At 38.5% G+C, this 16,952-nt stretch overlaps 1 protein-coding gene across 3 annotated transcripts in view; it reads left to right on the forward strand.

Moving 5' to 3' along the window:
- Positions 1-16,952, forward strand: part of SAMD12 (sterile alpha motif domain containing 12) — a 207,910-nt gene that overhangs the window by 63,190 nt on the left and 127,768 nt on the right. For all 3 annotated transcript variants that reach the window (XM_025163490.2, XM_007423339.3, XM_015887237.3), the window contains exon 4: positions 14,935-15,075. In XM_025163490.2, coding sequence (XP_025019258.1) covers positions 14,935-15,075 — 141 coding nt within the window. The remainder of the gene's footprint in view (positions 1-14,934; positions 15,076-16,952) is intronic.

Below are 16,952 nucleotides of genomic sequence, written 5' to 3' on the forward strand. Positions count from 1 at the left end.
TTTGAAGGGTAGTGACAAGCCTGTTTTCGTTGCTTTTCTCTCCAGGAGAATTTAGGACTTGCTTTTTTTTAAAATTTGGATTTCCCTTGTTTCAGAATCCAGTAGTTGCCAGGGTTAACTCCGTTCATCAAGCCTGAACATTTGTGAGTTGTGGGATTTCAGTTGTCAGAACAAATAAAGCATGGCCATAAGTAATGGAAGGTGTTTCTCTTCTTACTTTGAAGTTTCACGAAGGGGAAATAATTTTGCCTCCCCTCCAGGGCCTACATTTCAAGTGTTTTGGGTTTTGCTTTAAAAAAAAAATGGATTTTTTTTATTTGCCTCAGTTGTTTGCCCTTTTGGTAAGGAAGAACATTTAGTTGAAAATGCAAGCAACTGAGAAAAGTCCCCCCCCCCCCCTGCAGTTGCTTATGAATTGTGGAGGGGGAAGCAGTTTTTTAGGCTTGGGTTGGTTAGGGAACTCTATGCGGAAGGCCCTATAGAGATGATGCAAGTATTATTGTAGGCACTTTTTCAACACCGCTCAGCTTCATGTAGTCTCTGAGTAGGTTGAAAAAGGCAAGATTGGGGCAGCCTTGAGTCAACAGAACATTTCAGTCCCTGGTGCTAAGAGAAGGAAAATTATCTACCTTACTAAATTCATGTACGTTTGGGCTGGCCATATAACTCTGCTTTGGCCCATCGAAATCCTCTTGCATTGCAAGATAAATTTAAGAAACATCAAAGAAATGTGCTGTAAGACAGGTCCTAAGTGCTAGTGCTAAGGAACATTCTTGTTTGTATGGAGTAGCATACCCATGCACACAATGACAGTTCACAGAACGTACTTAACTAGACCACATGGAAACATAGTGTATTTGCTCTGGTTAATATTTGTTCAGTTTTCTTTGTGGCTTATGGTGTTGTTGGAACACAGACTATTTTGTTAGTCTGTAGTTTGTGAACTCAGAAAAGGGTTTCATTCAATAACCCAGTTAAACTGGTCTGCTGTAGGAGACAATAATACACTGTAGGAGAGGAGAAATATACCCAGTTATGCTGAACAGAAAGACCAGGTCTGGTGCATGTTTGTTAATGTTAGTGGGCCAGGAAGCAGGTGGACCATCTCAGATCATCTGAAAGCTAAGTCTGAGCATCAGATGATATAAACTCAGCAGTTACTATGGAGTTACCATTGCTATAAGGCAGGGTAGAATTCTTTGGGTCTCTTGGTTCACCTAACGACCCTATTAAGCTAATTGCTTGCAATACCACTCTCTGCCCACCACTTGAGTGGTGCCAAAGCACTACAAAGGACAGGTTAGCAGTTCTAAATGTGGTCAGTTGTGCAGAGATGAAAAGTCTGCATCCTGTCAGATGCTCTAAAAGCAGATCCCCAGTGATTTTACCACCCAGAAACATACAACCAAGCTGTGCCTCTTCTTCTTGTACCCTAAGTTGGACGTCCATCTTCCAGAGCACATTCTATCTAGAGCCAATTCCTTTCTAAGGAAATGTTTATGTATATTTTATGCTACTTCTTGGCTAAGTAATTTCTATTACTTTACACAGTTTTCTACTGCTGACTTGCAGAAATTATTCAGCAGTGTGCTTGAACTGTGAGATCATTCATCTAGCAAAAAGCAAAGATCTACAATTAAATTACCCATCTCTGTACAAAACAAAAACAAAAACTCTCCAGTGTATCAGTGGGGTTTTGTACCATTTTAGATTTCTCAGAAGTGTTATGTAAAACTTTCCTCACTGTGATGGCGTGTTTGTTCAAGCCTGTAGTTAAGGCACTTAGAGCAGCTGTGGTTGTGATAGAATCACTTGAAAATAACTTTAAATAGGCACCAAAGGACTTTTACAAGGCAGTAAAAAGGCATTAATTTTCCAGTAGTTGCTAGATACCAGGGTGTAGGAGGGTACTGCCAAAGTTATTTTCTCAAAGATACTTTGTAGATCTTGTGCAGGTCTCAAGATAACAGGAAGACTGAACCTGCAAAGCTGGTACATACATCAAGGTTTTTACCAGACTGTCAGATTGGGACGTTGATGAAAGAGCTGAAGCAGAAAGCAGAAGGAGCTGAGAATCAAGGATCTAGTCTAAAACCAAAAAAAATGTTGGGTAACAAAATAACATACATCAGAGGTTGGGTGAAAAGTAAGGTCATCATTCCAGCCTGAAGAAACAAAATGTGAAGGAATAGAAGAAAGTGGGAATGGGTTTTTAAATAAGCTAAGCAAACAAGGAGGATAATCAAATTGTAGAGAGTTAAACACTTTAGTTTTACAGAACTATGGGATCCATGGTTTGTCTAAAACTGTGGGAAGACCAACACTGGTAATCATCTATCATAACCACCTGATGTTTGTTAGAAGTAAGGAGCCAAGGAGCCTGTACTTTTAGTTGGGACAATTCTGAAAATGTTGTTGGTCTAAGATCTAACACAGCTGGTAATAATCCTTATAAATGTCTTGCTATGATTCAATTTGTTGTTAAGACAATGCTTCATTTCACAGAGATTGATCAGTGTCTCTGTCAGTTTTGTTGTATAAGGAATTCCTAGGTTATGATTTTGGATAAAAAAATCAGACATCAAAATCATAGCTGGTTATGTATCTGAAACGGCTTTTATTAAAGAGTGGCTATGCTCACATAGACACAACTTCATTACTGAATTAGTCCTTTTTCTTGGTTTGTACAATGTATTGAACCATCAACTAATCAAATGGGCTGAGCTTGTACGAAACAACCACAAAACTTTAAACCAAGGTCAGATTAACCAGTCTTCACATATTGTACAAATGCAGTTACTAGGTCTTTATCTGACCTGGTTAAGCATGAATAGATAAAACTAAGTTTTCCTCTCAGGGAGACTATCATAAAGGTATTTGTAGTGATTGTCAATCTCAAAGTTGCTGTTTTGTTCACTTGGTAAATGAACTACTTTCTGATATAAAGTCAAAGGCCCTTCTCTTTGCTGTGGATCTCAACAAATAAATTAATGTTAGATTTCAGTGTGTGGCGTTACACATCAAATTGCTGAATTCTGCTGAAATAGCTTCACTTTCATTTTTTAAATAATATAACAAGGAAATTAAGATTATAATGGTGATCAGGATGAGATTGACTTAATGGGCATTAAAATTCAGTGACTGTCTACCTGTGTTTGGAATAAAGCTTACAACACCTCTTAAAAATAATTTCACTAAAATCTTTTGGTGTTCTTAAAAGGTGTTAATGCAGTAATGCTGAAATGTTTGAAAAATGAAAAATGGGTATCAGAAAAAAAGGTACAGAAATGTGCACATTGGCCAAATTAACCTTCAAAGTGTAATCCTGAAACCATTTTTTGTGCATTAATGGTGATCATCTCTTGCAATGGCTATTTTTCAGAAACAGTCACCTGGTTTTGAAAGGGATATGGCTTGATCTGGCTCTAAAGGGCTGCATTTTCAAGATCATATGCCTTCTTAAAGCAGGTTTCTCTTAAAGGCAGCCTCAAATGTGCTGAAAATCAATATGGCCTTTAGAATAAGCCACAGCAATTTCATGGGAACATGCCAAATTAACAAAACATCTTTTGACAATTGGAAGGGTACCCAGTGCTGGGACTTCACTGTATTAATGAAAATAAACATGGTTAGACCTTGGCTGAGAAAGGTAGAAAGAACATCTGTTAGAAAGACCCATTCAGAAGGAGTACCCCATTCTATTTTGCTTTCTGAATCTGATTTTCCAAAAAGTATTTTGTTGGTCAGATTTTTCTTTCTTAATGGTTTGATTGGTGAGAGCTCTTCAAGAATATTTTATCTATAGAATAAAGCTGTATTGGAAACACATTCTTTTCCTTCCTAATCTTTGTTTGAAGTCATCAGAGCTATTGGCTGTCCCTGCATCTTATATGAAGTATCCTGCATTCTTTCCCTGCCCTTAACTGACTATGCTTCTTACTTTGGCATAGGTTTCTTTGGCATTAGAAAACAAATACTTTTTACAGAACAAAGCATTCACTTATAAAAGTTACCATTTTATTATTTACATCTTAAGTGTGGCACCTGCTTTTTAAGGAAAAAAATCCCACTCAGTTGCATTAATCTATCACTGGTTGTTAGCAATGAGATCTAAGTGTTGAGAAATACTGTAGCTTTCAGGTCCTCCTTCATAACCTACTTTTGGATTCCAAGAAGCATCTGGTAGTCACCTGTTGAATCCAATGGCATCTTATTTTTGCCAGTAAAAGTTGAGAAAGAAATATTAATTTTATTTGCTTGCTTGGAGAGAAAGAGCAAGAGAGAGACTGGAAAAAATCTACTGCTTTGTAAATATATTATTTGTTCTTAGAAATGACATTTTTGCATATATTGTCCTGTACATGTAAAAAATTAATCTAGAATACAGGAATACTTTTCCCCACACTCCTAATTGCAATAGAATACATAAAGATTTCTGAAGGGGTATTTTAACACAAATGTAAATGGGAACATTAGAGTGGTATGCATATCACAACTTCCCTTGTTCCCTCAGCCTTCATTTTGTTTTATTATTTAAAATAAAATAACATAATTTCGAACAATAAAAAGTCTGTTTTCATTTAATCTGGAACAAACAAGACTAGCAAACTGCACTGAAAGATTTCTAAAAGTTTCTCCAGACAAGATATATGTTTTATGCCAAATACAGAGATGCCATTCTTCTGGACCAGATACCTGTTTACTTTTCTTGACTTTGACTCACTGACTTTGGTGGCTGTCGAGAAACAAGCAATCTGTTTTGAAGGTTCCCAGATTTGTCCTGGAAAGGTTCTCTCAGTAATCTGGGCTATACTATCATGGGTGAAATAGGGGAAACTAGAAGCAAGCAACGTGAAAGAGAGCACTGGCTTGAACATAGCCTAGGCCTCCAGCTTCACAATCAAGACGAAGATGTGGCTAAACTGGCACAGAGCCTAAGAAGTATGTTGTGGTGTCACAGGGAATACCATTGCTTGCATATTCTGACCTTTGTAGATATAGACACATCACAGTATCTGAATATCTTTTCCAAGGCCTTAATGTGCTATTGAGTGCTAGTCTGCGACATATTTTTTGACTGCTTCTTCTCTTATTGTTGATGGTTGATCCTAAAAGGCAGAAGCTATCCACCATTTCAATATCTTCATTGTCAGTTCTAAGGCTGATTGTTGTACCTGTTGTCATTAGTTTGGTCTTTATATTTAATTTTAGTCCCATTTTTTTTTTACTGTGCTCCTTGAGTTTTATTACCAGAGCTTGCAGATCCTTTATGGTTTTCGCTATCAGAGTAGTGTCATCAGCAAAGTGCAGGTTATTTCTGTTTCTTCCTCCAGTTTTAAAACCGTGCTTATCTTCTTTCAATCCAGCTTCCCTTAATATACAGTATATTCAGCATATAGGTTGAATAAATAAGGGGAGAGTATATAGCCTTGCTGCACTCCTTTGCCAGCCTGGATCCAGTTTGTTTCACCATGTTCTGTCCATACTGTGGCTTTTGTCCTGTATATAAGTTTCTCGTGAGGAGAATAAGATGTTCTTGGATTCTCATTTTTCTAAACATATTCCACAGCTTGATGTTATTGACACAATTGAAGGCCTTTCTGCAATCAATGAAGCACACACTGGTCTGTTTTTTGTATCCTTTGGGTTTTGCAACCATCCAGCACGCATCAGCAATAATGTCTCATGTTCCTTGGCCTTTTCTAAAGCCATCTTGAAGATCTGGCATCTATTTTCTAAGTAGGGCTCTAATCTGCATTGGATGATCCAAACATTATTTTGCTACCAAGTGAAATTAGGGATATTGTGCAATACACACTCTGTTAAGTCTTCCTTTTTTTTTTTTTTTAGTATTGGAATGTAGATTGACCTCTTCCAACCTGTTGGATACTTTGGTGTTATCCAAAATGTATATTTTTTAACTAACAGGTTCCGCTGGTTGAAAAAGTTTGAAAACTCTTGATCTAGTAGATGATACTGTTGTCTGTCTTTCTCACCTTCAATTTTTATTAGTGGGTTTAAGCATAACTCGTATTTTTGACAGCCATTTATCAATAACTGGAGGATTTGTTTGTTTCATTTCCAATATGGTTATTCCAGCAATAATGAAGAACCAGTCATTTGCTTCCAGATCAAATAAAACAATATTTTATCACAATATAAAAGTGAGTTGATTTCTTCTAGGGCTTCATTCATAATTATTCATTTTGCGGAAGTTGCTTTGCTTTTGGTTTGCTGTTGTATTTGGCTGGTTGTATATATTACCAATTATAGAAAATCATTTTGGCAGATGAGCCTAAAAGAAATGAGAATACATCATATTAAAGTATTAAAGATTTTGCATGTTTGTGGAAGGCATCTCTTTTTTCTTTCTTTCACATTTTGCAATCCAGTTGGCAAGCTTCACTTCTCCCTACTTCCCCATTTCATTACCTTTGACAGGATGCCTTTATTGTTTATACATAATACAGGATTAACAGTGTGCAATTAAGAATACTGCTGAATACCTCTAAGAATACCTAGCTGCCTTAGAATAGATTAGCATTATGTCTATGAATAGAAGATAAAACGGGAAGCTATTTTGTTCATGCAGAACTGAAATTTTACAGAAGGCTTTGTAATTACAATTGTGAAAACTTAATAAACTGCTTATATTTTTAATAAAATTGCAGGCTGATTGAAACCTATTTACCAGCTGTGGCTTGACTTCTTTCCATACTTATGCAAATGAAATGTCAATATAAGAGTAGCTTACTTACATTATACTAGTCTGTGCAATTTTGTAGCTGTTGTCCATCGACCAAGATTGGCCTGCACAGAGATCCTCGAAGCTAAACATAATCCTTCAACTTTCACGCTACTCCTAAATCTGGTATCTTTCAGATTTCATTTTCCCTTGCTTGAGATTTATGGGACTAGAATACAGGGGCCACCACATTGGGAAAATGCTGTTACAGCGATCTGGGTCCATCAGGTAGTCCTGCTGTTAAGCCAGTAAGCTTCCTACACGATCTCTAGTTAAGGAGATGTAGGTTGAATAGCATGGTTCACTTTCTGTTTTCTCCTTTACATATAATGTGCTTTTAATTTTCCATTTCCATTAACATCAATTATTTAACCTTATAAATATTAATGGGAACCCTCAATTTGGCATTCTTAATTGTATTTGGTTTTAAAAAAAGAAGACGTAGGACCTGTGGATTTGTGGAGAATTGCTTTATTGCACATTTGTTCAGAACTGAAGAGTAAACTAATATTTTCATAAGGATTAGTTCGTAGAATTAATTTAGCAGACTGCTATTGCATGCGCCTTGGTTGATCTCAGATGATAATTTGTTGACTTCATCAAAACCGTGGTCCTGCTTCCAACTGAGATACTTCCATACTGTTGAAACGTTGCTGCTACTTTCTGGCTCATTGACAGGAGAATTTTCCTGTCAGAAGACAAGAAAAGTGACCTTTTCTTCTCCAGACAAGACAGAATAGGAGATGAGAATATATCAAGCTGCCTAAACAGTCCGTCTAGCTCACTGACTGATAATGATTCTCCAGCGTTTCAAAGGGAGATTTTTCCCTTGAGTGCTGGGACTCGAACCCAAGTTCAGTCCTAAGGATTTTTGCATGCAAGCCATGTATTTTGCCAACACCTTTCTAATAGTTTAAGGAGCATCATATGTGGCTCTGTCTTTGCCCTTAAGAAATATATCATACAAATGAGCTTCATCCAAACCTAATGGCAGCATTAGAAATCCTCAAGCTATTTCCTGCCTCTGTGGGGCAAGAATACAGCAATTCCTTGTAAGCATAATAGCAGCAATGTATACTAGGAAAGGACAAAGCAAGATTTCACAAGGACATTCCTTTAAAAACGATAGGGAAAACCTAAGGAAAGAAATGATGTCTGCCTCAATGCTGATAATCTTGGGCTATTCCAATGGTAGGCAACCTTTGGGGAATGGTGGATACATCTAGCATTTGGAGCAAACACACTGAGCATGTTCCCAGAAGGTGTTTGCTTATTCACCAAATTGGCATGGCTGGGAATGCATTTAGTATCCTATCATCCTTCTATATTCTCAAGGTGCTCCTTAATCATCCCTAGCAGCATATTGTTGTATATTTCTCTTGGCAGATGGGCACCCCTCCAAACAAAATCCTGGGTGGCAGCCATCCACCACTTTTAATTTTTACTGAATGCCTGTGGGGAAAATATGTGGAAATACTAATAAAATGATATTGGGGATGGCGATGACATCAAAAGCATTAAGTACCTCTCAAACAGCCCCCTTTTGGATTTAGTGGTGCAAGGTTGCTGTGACCGTTGGTAAAAGGAAAACAGGGTCTGGGAAAGAAGTAAAGGGGACATGTCTTGAACAGGGCCAAACCCTAACATGACCTTTTCTTGCAGATGTTGCTTGTTGGCCACAATGCCCCATTGTAGAGAACCCCAGAGATGATCTTGGAGAAGACATGCAGAGGCCATTAGCAAAACAAGCTCAGAAAGACAAGATAGCATGAGAAAGAAAGTTGCCTCACCCCCACTCCCACTATCACTGGTAGGGCAAGCTACTGCATATAAACAGAGAGCCAACCCCACTCCCTTCTAGCCCTGAAGATGTTACCTAGCCAGGTAATGAAACGTTTGCAAGAAAACAGCCACACTCAGAGAACCCCAAGGACTCCACAGTAAAAGAAACATTGTCAGGCTTTCAAGATTCTTTTCTTATAGCCCTTATCAATAAAGTAGGGTTCCAGTATTTCTTGTTTGGTCTGTTTCCTGACCTAGATTACCTTAGGTGGTTGACATCAATCTTGAAAGCCTCACAGTATGTCCCCTTCCATCCTTATACCAAACAGAGTCAAGGTGGGGCAACTTTAAGATTCTTCCTTACGCTATCTTGTCTTCCTGAAGTTAATTCATGTTTTGCTAATGATCTTTGCATGCTTTCTCTAAGGTCATCTCCATAGTTCTCTACACCCCTCCACCATCACTAGTAGTTAATGAAATAAGAGGTCCCATTCTACTGCATATGTTTTCAGTTCTCTGGGGAACAATGAAAAGTGTGTTTCGACTGCCAGGTACAGTCTAACATGCTGACAGAGGTCTAGCTATTTCAGTCCAAAATGACCTTATATGTGTTTTATCTAATAAGGATGCCATAGATCTATCTGCTCTGTCATCTATTCAATGATGTCTATAGGTTGTGTAAGGGCTGGCCTTATTGGGGAGCATGGAGAAGAATTGTAACAAACCAGGACAGTTTCATTTGTATTTATTAATGGTCTTCATCTGTTATATTGCTGTGTACCCTACACCATCAGTTCATGAAGGCATGCTTGATATCCCCACCCCCAAAGCTAAGGGGATGGGGACCACAAAACCTGCCTTCCTTTTCTTATTGGACTTTCAGATCTGCTGATATTGCTATAGTATCTTGTTCGTTGCACATTCAGCCAGATGCTTAGACTAGATTTGGCACTTTTATCCACCTATCAAGTCCTTCCCAAGGGCCTGGGATAGTCAGAGGTTGTTGTTTGATGGTGTTAAAGGTATTGTCGCAGGGTATAAGCTGTTCCAAGTCAAGCTGCCTTTTGCAATTGACTGATGGTGATTTTGTCAATGCCGATGGACTTCAAGTGGTATGCCAGATATTTTGGGATTGCACCCAAGATGCCTATTACAGTTGGTACTATCTTTGCTTTCTTTTGCCACAGTTGTTCTATTTCTATTTGTAGGTCTTTGTATTTTGTGATTTTCTCCAGTTCCTTCTCCTCTATTCTGCTGTCTCCAGGTATTGCAATGTCCACTGTCCAGACTGTTTTGTCTTTCTTATCAGCAACTGTTAAGTCTGGGCTGTTGTGTGGCAGGTGCTTGTCTGTTTGAATTCTAAAGTCCCAGAGCACTTTAGCTTTTTCATTTTCTATTACTTTGTCTGTTTTGTGGTCCCACCAGTTCTCGCTTGCAGGCAAATGGTACTTCTTGCAGATATTCCAATGCACCATTATTTCTACCTTGTCATATCATTGTTTGTAATCAGTCTGCAATCTTCTTGCAGCAGCTAACTTGGTGGTATTACTATTATTTAATGATTGTATGTTTTATGATTTACCTAGGTAAGCTGCCCAGGATCCTATAGCATAGAAATTGTATAAGATAAATAAAATAAATAATTGAAAATAAAATTGATCCATAGCCTTAACAGCTGGCTGACCTTCGCTGACCTTGGCTAGATTTGGAAGCTAAGCAGGGTCAGGCGTAGTAACACTTGAATGGGAGACCACTGAGGAATCTAAGGGCTTTAGGCTAGACTGGGTAGTCAAGGGGCATTTTGGAAGAAGGCAACAGTAAACCACTTCCATACAGTTGCCAAGAAAACTACATGGATGTGTCATTGAAGTTACCTCAGAGGAGACTTTACTTACAGCCATATTTATTGAATGGTTAGTGCATCTAGGAAATAGATTTGTAAATGTACATGGAACAAGTAATGTAAATTTATAAGTCTGTCTGCCTAAGTTTTAGATTTGTATTTAATTTGCTTTGTGGGTCGTCGAGGTTCTTCCTGCAAGCTCTAAAAATGGCTGTCTCACATTTAACAATACATTTGCAAAGCAGCTTAATATGATTTGTGCTTGAATTCATACTTCAGATGGGAATTCAAGTTATGATTATTTCCTGCTCTTCAAATCATCAAGGCCTCCTGAATATATTCAACTGAAAAACAGAACTGTCTTAACAGTCTTTTATATCCAAGACTTGTAAAGGATCAATATAGTTCCCATCAGAACAGTAAATTACTTACTGAAACGCTTCCAGGAATTATAATGTACAATTTCGTATTAACTTTTCTTTTTCTCCAACTAGAAGCTTCTTCACTGTGTTGGATAGCTGGTGTTCCCCCACCCTCACTCGAAAACTATGGATAGTAAATGAATAATTAGCTCATTCTACGCTCAGGGTTAAATTTAGGATTGCTGCTATTCATTAAAGAGGAGCCATATCAAAGTGAAGCCTTTCTCCTGATACGTCTAAGTTCTGCTATGTTGAGGATTGCATTCTGAGGCCACCACGTCACCACAGGCATCATCAATCCTTTGACACAGGTGAAGTCAAGAAACAGAAGCAGCAGGATTCCAGGAATACTTTTACTGTTTTCGGGTAGAATAACAGAATCATGAAAGCCTGTTAGAGCTTCTCTCTGCTATACCTTATGCCAAACAAAATCAAGGAGAGGCTACTTTGAGTTTATTTCTCACACTTTCCTCTTTCTCAGGACCTCTTTTCTCCTCCCTTAAGGGTTCATTGCTCCCTTCCCAAGGCCAAATCTACATTCATTCATGTATAGTATTTAAATACTGTTACTGAGAAGCAATAGTGGAAGACAGCTATCATCATCTGTCATGGGATCTTCCTAAGGGCAACTGGCCACCCACAGAATGCTGGACTGGATGAATCATGGACCTGATCCAGCCTCAGGATTCTTCTACTGTTCTGCTTCAGCCCTGTTAATCTCCTTCAACAAAGTAGTGTATGATGGGGATAGCATTAGCAGAATTCATATGCCATGAATCTTTTTATTTCAAACCCATCCTTATTAGAAGTTATGGGGAAAGATTATCCATGCGGTCTGTGTTTATGCTCTTCTAACATCTACATTCATGTTTCTCTATGGTGTCAAAAATAGGCATGAGAATTGAGGGATCACTTGTATATATCAGAGTGTGCAAAGTATCTTATAGTATCCTTAATTTCACATGCCTACCAAAATAATGCTTGGGATCATCCAACATACATTAGAGCTCTACATGGAAAAGCAGATGCTAGCCTTAGAAAAGTCTGAGGAGCACATTAGTTAATTGAGAAAGTCAAATAATAATAACCCAAAGAAGTCAGTGTGTGCTTCATTGATTATAGAAAGGCCTCTGATTGTGTCAACCATGTCAAGCTGTGGAATGTGCTTAGAAAAATGGGAATCCCAGAACATCTCATTGTTCTGCAAAATGCATATACAGATCAGGAAGTCACAGTATGAACAGAGCATCCAGGTTGGCAAAGGAGTGAGCCAAGGCAGAATATTCTCCCCTTATTTATTCCATTTATATGCTGGATTGAGGGAAGCTGGATTGGAAGAAGATGAGCACGGTTTTAAAATTAGAGGAAAGAGCATCAATAACCTATGCTGTGCTGATAGCTGAAAATGCAAATGATCTGCAATCTTTATAATGAAAGTTCAAGGAGTGCAGTGAAAAAATGGGACTAAGATTAAACATAAACAAAATCAAATGAATGGCAACAGATACAGCAACCAGCCTTAGAATTTACAATGAAGATATTGAAGTAGTAGATAGCTTCTGCCTTTTAGGATCGACTACCAGCAGTGAAGGAGCCAGCAATCAGGAATTATGCCACAGACTAGCACTTGGTAGAGTAGACATAAAGGCCTTGGAAAACATACTCAGAATGTGTCTATACCAACAAAGATAAGAATCCTGCAGGCAATGGTTTTCTCTGTGACAGTCTATGGAAGCTAAGTTTGGACTTTGAAGAAGCAAGACAGAAAGAATATTGATGCTTTTGAACTTGGTGTTTGAGAAAACTCCTGAGAACACCATGGACAGCCAAGAAAGCAAACGGATCGTTAAACTAATCAAGTCAGATTTCTCACTTGAGGCACAAATAGCCAGGCTCAAATTGTCATACTTTGGACACATTATGTGAAGGCCTCATTCTCTGGAGAAGTCTATAATGCTGGGAAAGAAAGAAGAAAGAGAAGGAGAGGATGACCAGTAGCAAGGTGGATGGACTCAGTTACAGTGGCAATGGGTCTATCATTGGAAGACACGAAGGATGAAGTTGGGGCCAGATCCTCCTGGACGAAATCTATCTGTTTGGTCACTAAGAGTTGACATTGGCTTGATGGCACATAATCAAAAAATGTATGTGCAGGTACATGTAACATGGAATTCTAGTAGAAGGTGAGCTCAAAAACCTGGTGCCCCAGTGTGTATATACTGGATACTTAGTTTTAAAATGGCTGCTAACTGAAAATGCTGTGGTTTCTGATTTCGTTTGTTTTTTATATGCATTTCTGAAAATAAAAGAGGTCTGGCAAATCTATTATGGCTTCTTTCAAGCCCCCCCACCCCCCAAACTGGCAATTGGCCCAAAAGTTAAACAAATCAAGATTGGGGTGTGTACAAATCAGTTATCTCAATGTCTTTGGGTGCACTCTGTCCAACATTAAATTGATCAAAGAGCAGATTTTGTTCTTGTTCATTTTGCTAAATGCTTAGATTATGGCAAGGGTTCTAATGCAAGTTAATGATGATGGGTATAGAAGTGGAAGACTGGTGTTATACTGTTTTGGTCAATGGACTGCACTGAAGGAAGAGTTGGAAACTGCTAGGTTCAGGTTCTGTGAACAGGATTGGACCAAGTTAATACCTAAAAACAAGTTAATGCCTATTTTTAAACAAACTGGAATAAGAAATGGAGCAATAAGTATACTTGTTTGTAGGTTGTTCCAACCCAAAACCAACCAGCTGTTGTTCACCTTTACCCTGAGTGCAGCCTTCTCACTAAAAAAGCCTTTAGCTGTGGCACTGTCAAGACTTTGATGAAGAGAGTCTGCAGAGTCAGAGGACAGTAAAGTCATCTCATCAATCCTCATTTCATGAGTGTTACTGGGAGGGAAGGGAGGGAAGGGAGGAAGTAGAGACTTAGACATGTGTTTCCAAAATTTGATCCTCTTCCTGGCTAGAGAAATTGTTTATGTTGGCCAGTTCTTTCCTTGAAGAGGAAGAACCAGAGACTTGAGTCATGATGCTTTGTTTCCACGGGAGAACAATATGTCTGAACCCATTGCATTTCCTCTTCCTGAATAAAGCTATCACATCAAAAATATAGACTTCACCTTCCTAGCTTGGAGAGTTCCATGAGTTCTTGATGAGGGGGGAAATCAAGCATCAGTTTCTCAGAACTGATTCCATGGTAGTACTTCTGATGAATGGTCATGTACCACAACAGGAAATTCAGGGGCTTATGATCCTTTGTGAAGATTGCCCTCAGGGTGACTTGGTTCCTGTTAAGTGGTGTTTCCACTGGTCCATCACCCAGCCAAATTCCTGTTGTATTTGCAAGTTTTGTGTTAAAGTCCTTTTTGCCTGCTGCCCTTTCTATTGTGTTTTAATATTTTTGATAGTTTAATTGATTTTGTTACACTACTTTGGCCTTGTCTTCAGTTATGGGGGATGCATTCTGTATAAACTAGCAGAATAGATATTGTAGATAAGTACAACCACTTTATACTGGGCCAGACAAATCGCCCCTCAACCAGTACTATTTGTTTCCTAACTCTTCATTAAAGATATCTCCCATTACTTGCTAGAATAGTGTTTCTCAACCTCAACAAAGATGTGTGGACTTCAACTCCCAGAATTCCCCAGCCAGCAATTCTGGGAGTTGAAGTCCACACATCTTAAAGTTGCCAAGGTTGAGAAACACTGTACTAGCAGTTCCTCTTAAGCACAGCGGCCAGGGCTTGAACTTGAGATCTTAAGTATATAAAACATATGGTCTCCTCATAAGCAATTGTCCTCATAACTTCCCTTTGACCATAACATATAAGCCCAGCTCCTTTCCTATTACAAGTGTATGCACTGGAATCTAAATGAGTTATTTCATCCTTTTAGCCTGATTCTGAATCTGGATCTCCAGTGTGGAATATAATTAAAACACTGAGCCAACAAATATTTCGGAGCCTCCTTTTCCCTTGCTCTATCCCATTGTGAGTCAGATTGTTTCAGAGAGAATATCTGTGCTGCAGGCAGGTTTTCTCTCCTAGAATAAGGGCATTTAGAGCATGTAGAATTTTTATTCATTAAATGGAAATCCTTGAGTAATCCCTCTTTCTCTGTCTCTTCTTTCGGATCCAGGCCGCGCATTGCTCAGGCTTACAGACAAAAAGCTTGAGCGTATGGGGATTGCTCAGGAGAGCTTACGACAGCATATTCTGCAGCAAGTCCTCCAACTGAAAGTGAGAGAGGAAGTTCGAAACCTACAGCTACTCACACAAGGTAGGAAATATTCAACTAAAGGACTGCAGAAGGTGAGAGGGAAAGGTCACCTTCAAGCAGGGAGAGATTACTTTGATGCTCTCCAGCATGAACTGTTGCACAAGGAGGTCTCATGCACTAGAGCACTTTCTCTTGCGTGGAGCAAAAGGAAAATAATAAAAACAGTTGGTTTATGTATTATGGATTACCTGCCTGTTATGGTAACAGCATTTTTCTAAAAAACAAAACAAAAAAAACCCTCTACTGCTTCCTAACACATATTTGCATACACAAACTGGTCCTTCTGGAAACAAGCATATTCTTTGTTAATTAATGAAAATGAAATAGTGATAATTTACTTCTGTATCACTCATCCTGCTGAGGAAATAATTCGTTGTTTGACTAACTATGGGTTGATTCTGAACACAGGAGCTTTGCACTTAATTATTTGGATTCCAGTGTTAATATCATTCTCATGTTGAACTCTTCTATTGTCTGAAATCCAGCTGGGCAATATTAGGAATATACTGTATGTTTGTTTGTGCTGTGATATCAGTACTGGCTGTTTCTGTCACCTTCTATCATGAATTTCTGCTTGCAGGATTGGCAAAGGCTGGAGCCAACATATCTAAAAGGTGCTAGGTTGGAAAAGCCTGCATAGATGGAGGAAAAGGTCTAGGCAAAGCTATTTTCAGCAACAGAGTTGTGTTAACTTTAATGCTGAGTTCTTGGGATCATAGTGAGGCTAAGTCCCTGGCCCAGGTGAAATCCTTTATTACCAAACTCAACATAATTCTAGCAGTCTACTGTCTAGGAAGCTCTTCCAAAGCTCATACCAAAAAAGTTGAAACTTATCCTGGAAAAAACTGAGCAAATATATATTCAACCAGCACCATAGACTCGTCTGTCAGCTTGGAGCCAAAATTGGAGTACATGTAAGAGATTTGATCACAAAGTGTTTTGCAATAGCTGTTCACCAATAATTCTTATTAGCCTGGACCCAAAATACAATATCACTTTAACTACTTGGAACAATTCAGCTTAATGACACAATGCTGTCATTAATTGCTTTACTGCCTTATTTGATGACTCCCAGTCCTTGACCTTTTCAGAGTGCAGAAGAAGACTGTACAAGGGTCAGACTCAAAGATGGCTCAAGGGATGGAAAGTGGATCCAATTTTGAGGGCCCTTCTGGGTCAAAGGATTGACCTACAGCACAATCTCCATCTTGCCAAAGTTTAAGACTGTGAAATCAAGCAAAGACCCTTTAATTTTCTAGCCTTCGCTAGAAGATATGGAGATGCTGACATGATAAACTTTGGATCTCAACATAAAACTTTAACTTGTTATTAAGCAAACATCTTCCTATTGTTCTAAATGAGGAAGCTTTAGCTAAGAAAATTGATTTGGAATTATCGTAATCCCTTGATTTGGCCTGCCAAATCTGATTTCTTTCCTGACTTGATCCAGTCTTGCCTGATTAATCCAAGATGTAATTGGTTTAATTTCTGAGCCTTGTGTAGCCTCACAATAGAAACGTCACAGAATAGATGTTAAAATGGGTGTTAAACTTTAGCTTCTCAAGTTTAGCTTCTCAAAAAAAAAGAAAGAAAAGAAAAGACCAAAATAATGCAAAAGGAATTTAAGTGTTCAAGGTCGTCAAGCAAGTTGTTATACTGAATACAGGCTAGGAAAGAAGCAAGAAAGTCCATAAAGTAGGTTGGGTTTTATGTTCACGGCTTAAAGTCTAGTTCCAAATCAGTTCCAAGATAATGATTGTGTAGCATATACAGTATTAACAGTAGATGTTAATAAAAGAAATAAAATAGTTGCTCCTACACCTCTGAAAACACAACAGTTAGTTCTCAGTCTGCTTTTGCCGAGTGTAAAGGACATA

The sequence above is a fragment of the Python bivittatus genome, unplaced genomic scaffold (genome assembly GCF_059951505.1).
Source record: "Python bivittatus isolate LINGU-HERP-01145 unplaced genomic scaffold, Pbiv_v1 ctg000590_np1212, whole genome shotgun sequence".
NCBI classification, from domain to species: Eukaryota; Metazoa; Chordata; class Lepidosauria; order Squamata; family Pythonidae; genus Python; species Python bivittatus.